The sequence below is a fragment of the Emys orbicularis genome, chromosome 2 (assembly GCF_028017835.1).
Source record: "Emys orbicularis isolate rEmyOrb1 chromosome 2, rEmyOrb1.hap1, whole genome shotgun sequence".
In the NCBI taxonomy this organism is placed as follows: Eukaryota; Metazoa; Chordata; order Testudines; family Emydidae; genus Emys; species Emys orbicularis.
Genome location: NC_088684.1, coordinates 186,266,880 through 186,274,534, shown reverse-complemented (window position 1 = coordinate 186,274,534; position 7,655 = coordinate 186,266,880). Strand labels below are relative to the sequence as shown.

General features: G+C 43.8%; 1 protein-coding gene across 2 annotated transcripts in view; it reads left to right on the top strand.

Annotated features, from left to right (window-relative positions):
- Positions 1 to 4,714: 4,714 nt before the first annotated feature.
- FHOD3 (formin homology 2 domain containing 3) overlaps positions 4,715 to 7,655 on the top strand; it is a 652,884-nt gene continuing 649,943 nt past the window's right edge. For both annotated transcript variants that reach the window (XM_065398378.1, XM_065398377.1), the window contains exon 1: positions 4,715 to 4,879. In XM_065398378.1, the coding sequence (XP_065254450.1) occupies positions 4,715 to 4,879 (165 nt within the window). The remainder of the gene's footprint in view (positions 4,880 to 7,655) is intronic.

The window sequence follows — 7,655 nt, the reverse complement described above, 5'->3', positions numbered from 1 at the left end:
ATGTAGAAACATCCCAAAATATTTAAATAAATGGTATTCTATTTAACAATGCAATTAATCATATGATTAATCACGATTAATTTTTTTAATCACTTGACAGCCCTAGTGCTTTTTCTTGTACTCCCTTCATTTGGCCACTGGATGAAGACACCACAACCACCATTCCTCAAGGTTTTGTCTTCTGAACCTCAGTGTACATATGAATCTGTTTGCCTTGTGACTGATACTGTTGGATGATCTTTTCTACAATTTTCCTTAGTGTAGCCAAATCCATGTGTTCCTTCAAACAAGGTTCCAAAAAGGAGAGGCATTTACTAAAGCAAACAGGTTCATGTGGAGGAATTACTATGCATACAAACATCTTCATGCACTCTACCTTCCCAACATCATCCAGTGCTTCTGTTTCTTCAGTAGCCTTTACACACCTTTCAAAACAAGATAATCTTTTCAGCTTTGATTTGGTTTTCCAGTTTCTGAACAGATCTGAGCAGTGATGACATTCAAGTAGGGAACAAAGACAATTTCCATACCAAATTAGCTGTTCTTTTCTACAGTTCTCAAGAGGTCAAACATCAGACTCTCATTCACAAATTGATATTGGGGTGGATCCTATAGCTCCAATTATTGTGTGAACTGCAAACGACTGCACAATGTTGATCTTAGCAACATTACTGGGAGCAGTATGTGACCAGACAGGTAAGGCATATTCAAATATTGGACAAACTATTGAGCTGTATGGTTTTTTCAGTGTCCTAACACATGAATCTCAATTGATACCAGCAATACATTGTAGAAGATTCAATCTCTTCTTTGCGTTGGCTGCTATCTTTCTGGTGTACTGGGTTTCTCTCAATGGGAATGCCTTCTCTATCAAATGTCAATTTGGGACTCTAGTTGGACCTTCTACAATTTGTGGTAAGGTAGGTGGATTTTATTTTTGCTGGATTCAGCTAGAACTTATGTTTCTTTCCCCCACTTAGCTACAATTTCCAAGTCCTCATTCCATTCATTCTCCAGTCCATCTATTTCATAACCCATGATATGAAGCACAGTATAGTCTGCATACATGTATACAGATGATCTCAAGTGGTCTGACAGTCCAGAGGATTACAGCAGGGAAAGAAGAGGACTGAAAACTGAACCCAGAGAACTCCCACCCTAAGAAGTCTTGTCTTTGAAAAAGAACCATTTAATCTTACTGTTATTTTCCTAAACTGCAAGAAGTCTCTTATCCAAAGGTACATTTGACCAGAGATTCCCACCTTACTGAGTTTTACTAAGAGCTTATCATGCCAAACTCTATCAAATGTTGCACTGAGATCCAAAAAGACTCCTGTTGATGACTTTTGTTGGAATCTTTCAATAATAGGCTGACAGAAGGTCACCCATGGGTCTGTAATTGAATGCAAGTGCCTATATGCCATTTGGGTAGGTTCTATTTTCCCTTCTTGTAAAAGAAACTGTGAAAGCCTTGATTGTAAAATTCCTTCCATTATCTTGAAAAGGTGGTGTTTAAAGTTAGAGGCTGATAGCTACCCCGAGAAGAGGGTCTTGCCAGTCTTAAGAAGAACATAAACTGCTAATTTCCACTGATCCTCAGTTCATTATGTCCAATAACCTGGCTTTAGCTTTCTTCCCAAAGTGCTTTATCATATGACCATAAATGAGGTCCAGCCCAGGGGACCAGCTGCATTCAAGCTTTTCTACTACATTTTCTAACACATGTGAGAAAGATCTTTCTAAAGCTAAGACACTCAGTAAGATCTGTGTGTATGTTTTTAAATTATCTTTGTCTTTCCTCTTAAATACTCCATCTTGTGTGTTTTGCAACAGACCTATCCTCATCATTATACATGAGCCTACTAGTCTTGGCATAATATTCCACCAAAATATTCACAGACTCTTTATCATCTAATGCCTCTGCACCTTTCAGGATATTGATGTATTTTAAATTGCAAGCCTTGGGCAGTCCGTTCTCAATTCACTTAATTATCATCCATAAATCTTTTTTGTCTGAGGATCCAGCCTTTCACAAGTCTCTTCCCAATACCTTACCTCTTTTGAGACTTTGTTCTGTTTTTGTCTGGCTTCCTTCATCTCTAAAGTTCTGTTCAACATCCAGTTGAACTCAATACCCTTCCTTAAGATTTTTTTTATGCCAGTATCATTTCACTGTGAAACCCATTTCTTCCTCCTGCTTTTTGAGATGATCTTTTTTGCGGATGTGCAGCAGATTCCAAAATTTCTTCCTCAAGGTTACATTTCATAGGTGTTTGAGAAATATTATTCTCAAGTGTGTCTGTGAAATAGGATGAGTCAACCTTATGAAAGTTCCACCTCTTAACTGAGAGTTCACTATCTTCCTATTCCAACAAGTGAGTACCAATCGATCACTTCCAACATCATCCTGAAAAACATTCCATGCACAGCTCATGGACATGCTGCTTCTCAACAGAGTTACATCTAATGTTAATTGTGTGCCATATGATCTTGACGTATAAGTCATAATGCCATTATTCGAGACAACTAAATCACTGTGAGCAATAAAGTCTTCTAGCAAAGTTCCAGTCAAATCAATTGTTTTGTTCTCCAAAACTTCACTTTTGGTATTGAAATCTCCACAGATAATTGTTTGGCTACAGTTTCCAATGCTATCACAAGATTTTCTTTATCAGCTAGATTGTCATCAGGATGATAGCAAGTATCAGGGGGTAGCCGTGTTAGTCTGTATCCACAAAAACAACGAGGAGTCTGGTGGCATCTTAAAAACAAAGATTTATTTGGGCATAAGCTTTTGTGGGTAAAAAATCCACTTCTTCAGATGCAAGAAGTGGGTTTTTTCTCCATGAAAGCTTATGCCCAAATAAATCTTTGTCTTTAAGATGCCACCAGACTCCTCATTGTTTTTGTGGATACAGACTAACACGGCTACCCCCTGATACTTGCTATCATCCTGATAACAGTCTAGCTGATAAAGAAAATCTTGTGATAGCATTGGAAACTGTAGCCAAACAATTATCTGTGGAGATTTCAATACCAAAAGTGAAGTTTTGGAGAACAAAACAATTGATTTGACTGGAACTTTGCTAGAAGACTTTATTCCTATGCTACTGCCCTAACCAATGGCCCATCCTTCTCCCCTTGAATGAAGAGCACAGAGTGTTTTTGCCCTCATTCTGCAATCCGTGTGGGTGATCCCATACAAATCTGGGGTCTTTCTATACTCTGACCATCATGGAAATTTTCTCTTCTGTGGATATTTTCTGGAGAAGGAAAATATAGGCCTAAGGTACTAGGGAAAAAGGCAAAGAAATATGAGTGAGCTCTTTTATTTTTTTTTGTTTGGAAAAAAAATAGCATTGATTCATCTGTTTGGGGGAAGAAACCCCAAACACACACAAAAAACCCAAACACTTACATGGGCTTTATAGAAACAAGAAAAAAAGCCGGCCAAACTTTGATCCTTTGTATTACTTTCTGTTTGGATCAAATCCCTAACTTTATTTTAAATTCCCTTTGAATTTAACAAATATTACACTAAAGACGTTACCAGGAAGCACAGGCTATCTGAGGTAACAGAATGCAGTTATATGCAAATGTGGGTGTTTAGAATTTGTTTCCCAATAGATGGCTCCTGTGTGGCACTGGCACCAACCACTACACCAAACAGAGCCATGGGTGGTACTGTGCAGGGGGTCCGGATTGCCTTGCTCCCAAATTTATAGATAGGTGGTTCCAGGATCGGGATGACAAGGAGAATGTAAGGGTCTGCCTGGAGATTTGCGTGTGGTGAAATGCTTTCTGTCTCTTTACCCTGAAGGATGTGGGGTTCCCCAGGTAGGAATCTCTCTCTTCTCCTCCCCCCAAATTTTCCCATCCCTGGAGATTGAGGGTTGTTGGACATGATCTCTGGGTATTTTTTGAGGGGGGGGTGGAATGTCTTTCTCTCCTCTGGCAGATGCGAGGCTGAGGGGTGTTGGTCCCCAAGCCAGGATCTTCTCTCCCTACCTCCTCTCCGGAAGATTTTAGCAGGCTGTCTCCCCCTCCCCCTGACCCCAGTTCCCGCGCAGGCGGGAGTTCCTGGCTGACTGGGTGTCCCCGTCCCCCGCTCCAGTGTCCCGGGCTGGGGAATGTAGCAGCCGGTGACGCTCCTCCCTGTGCCCGCTGGGGGGCGCCTGCTACCTTGCGGCTCCGGCTGCGCTTGGCTGAGGACTAATCCAGCGCGGGTTTCCCACAGGCAGCAGCCCCGGCCGGGTGCAGCGGGCTCAGGCTGACTGAGCATGGGGGAGCAGCTGCCGTCGCTGCTCTCCGGCTGCCCTTGCACCGCGCCCGCCGGCCGCTTCGCTCCGGGGCTCTGCCCTTTCTCAGCCTGAAGGGCGCCCGCACCGTGTGGACTCGGGCGGGGAGGGGGCGATGTTCCCCGCGTGCTAGCGGCTCTGAAGCAGTCGGGCTCCGCTGCGTGCATCTTGCGGCGGCGGCGGCTCCTGCGGCTCCTGCGGCCGGTGCTTCTCCTGCTCCCCCCGCCCTCGCTTTGCAGCTCAGCCCGGCCCCGGGGAGCAGAGCCTGATCTCTGCCAACCTGCCGCTGCGGGCGGGTCGCAGCCCTGCTGCTGGGCTCCAACTTTTATTTCTTGTTCTGGGGGAAGGGGCGCCTCCTGCCCAGCCACACACACCCCGTGCTTTGCCGCTGCCGCCGTGTTTTGCATGGATGCACCATGGCCACGCTGGTTTGCAGGGTGCAGTTCTTAGATGACACCGACCCCTTCAATAGCACCAACTTCCCCGAGCCCACCCGGCCCCCACTCTACACCTTCAGGGAGGACATCGCGCTCGTCACCCAGCTGGCCGGGGTGCACCGCCTGCTCAGAGCCCCGCATAAGGTACAGGGGTGGGTGTGGGGGCGGTGTTAGAAACCATCCCTACCCTGTTGGGGGGGGGGGTGTACAGAGAAACCTACCCCAGTGTTGGGGGGGAGGAGGGGGAGACTTAGAAACTATCCCTACACTGCCATGGGGGGGAGGGGGGATTTAACTACTCAGTGTTGGAGAGGGAAAGGGGCACTTTGAAAGTATCCCTCCATTGTTGCGGGGGTGAGTTAACTCACTCTCTTGGTGGGGAAGTAGGGAACTGGGGCTAGAGGGGATCAGTAGCACGAATACTCAGACCAGCTGTAGATGTGATCAGAGGCATGGTCAGTGCTGTTGCTGTCACAGTTACTAGTGGTGGAACATGTGCTGATTTCAGTGATGTTACACATTAGGCAGAAGTAGGGGGCTATTTTGTGTTTTTGTATGGCTGAAGAGGGAGATCTAGATATTTTTTCCTTCCAGCAGGAAGAGGGGGTCTGTAGAGGAAGGGATTGCTGTTCCAGACTAACTCCAGCTCTTTGATTCCTAGTGCTAGAGCAGTGGTTTTCAATCTGTGGGCCATAGACCCCTGGGAATCCGCAGACTATGTCTCAGGAGTCCGCGAAAAGTTGTTGTTACCCTAGAACAATGGTTTTCGACCTGTGGTCAGCGGACCACTGGGGGTCCTCAGATTATGTCTTAGATTTCCAAACGGGTCCGCACCTCCATTTGAAATTTTTTAGGGGCCCACAAATGAAAAAAGATTGAAAACCACTGTACTAGAGGGAACTCGGAGCAAGTCTACACTACCTCTTAAGTCGATCTAACTTAACTGTGAAAAAGACACCCCCTGAGGGATGCAAGTTATGGCGACCTAAGTGTTGTGCACACTGGCGCTATGTCGGCAGGAGACGCTCTCCCATGACATAGCTTCCCCCTCTCGTGGAGGTGGAATTATGCCGACAGGAGAGAGCATCTTCACCAGTGGTGCTACAGCGGCGCAGCTGCATCAGTGCAGCTGTGTCGATTTAGCGCTTCTAGTGTAGACCTGCCCTAAGTCTGCGTTCAGAAAGAAGGGATTGTGCAGCAGGACTCAGGCAGAGGCTCAGCTAGTGTCTAGTGTACTCCTTATAAAATAGTATAGTATTCTACATTGATACCCCAAACACTGCAGTGAGGCAATTATGTGACTCTTCCTGTGACTGTCAAATAGTGTAGCATAAGGATAGATGGAGCAGAGTTGTTGCCCATACTTGTGATGGAAGTGAAGAGCAATACAGATCCTTTCTGTGTCAGAGGAATTCAGGTATCCTGTGGAAAGGAACGCTGGATCCTGACTGTGTACAAGAAGAGTCTTTTTCAAATCGGAAACACAGAGGATGAAAAGATCTGTGCCTAGTAACATGTCATTTTTGTACTCAACAGGACTGTAGACTGAGTGATATTTTCATCCTAACTCAAATTTGCCTTCTGCCTGATTTAGGAATATCCCTACACTTCACCAGTTTAGGAAAAGATACCCCAGACCTCACCACCATCATTATCCCTAGTGTCTAGAAATGAGAAGTTTTAGAATAACTGGCCTACAAAAATAAATAATTTCTTTGTGATTATGTATTTAAATATGTAGGCTAAAGGAGAGATTTTCAAAGGGACAAATGGGATTAAGGCACCTAACTCCTATTGAAAATCAATGGAAGTTTGCCTAATTTTCCTGTGTGCCTTTGAAAATCTCCTCCTAAATGGATAGAACACAAAGTATGCCTAATATTTTTCATTAGTTTTATTCTCCACCTTATACATAAAATCACCTTAAAACTTTTAAAGAAGTGCAGGGGAAGATGTTTGAGAACTGGTGGTGGTGGACTTTGATAGCAATGTTGTTTTCCCATGTGAGTGTATCAAAGAGTTCACTCTTAATAAGTAATCCCTTGACAGAAATAAATTGTGTGTGTAAGTGAATGGAATGGGTGTCAGTCAGTCTCAACATGGGTCTGCCTGGGACAGCATGCATTTACATCTTTATAAGTGAACATGTTTATGAAAGAATGTGTTAGTGTCTTCATGAATCTCAGGTCACAGTATTGTACGTTCATGAGACGTCACTTTTCATTTCCAAAAATATCTACAGGGCAGGCATGGCTGATGCATTAGTTGTAACTGTTGTATTTTGGAAGCCTTGAAAACAGGCCAAATCTGTAACAAATTTGACATGTCTGCCCCTTGTTAGTAACCTCTTCAGAGTATCATGGGATTTTGAGAAACCATTTATTGTTTAGGAAGGTTGGCTAAGAGCATGTTCATGCAGAGCAGGGTTTAAGCTATTGCTGTTGTGAGGTTTTATAAGCTAAACAGTTGCAGTGTGGGCTTTGTTAAAAATAGCAGTAAGTCTGCTGTCCTTGGAACAATTGATACTGTAGCTCTTCAGAAGGGTAAGTATTGAGTATGCCACTAATGCAAATCCCAACCTTTGTGAAAACTTATGTAGCTCTTATATATTTACTTTAATGCATCTGTTGATAAATGTTACTCTCTTCACTTATGGTCACACACGCAGGCCTGGTTTTGGAATTCTGGGCTTTTCAAAGCAATACCACAGTTTGTTGTTAAGAAATACTTTCTTTTATTATTTTCTACCTTGTTATTTAATAATCCTTCTAGTCTGTGAATTAACTCAGCAAAGAAGTCAGAGGAAAAATAACAACTGGAATGTGTTTTTCTGAAGAAAGCAAAATAGGAAAAGACCATTTTATCCATTCTTTCATAAAGTGGGTGGGAAATATTCTCTTAACATCATTTGTTGTGTTAT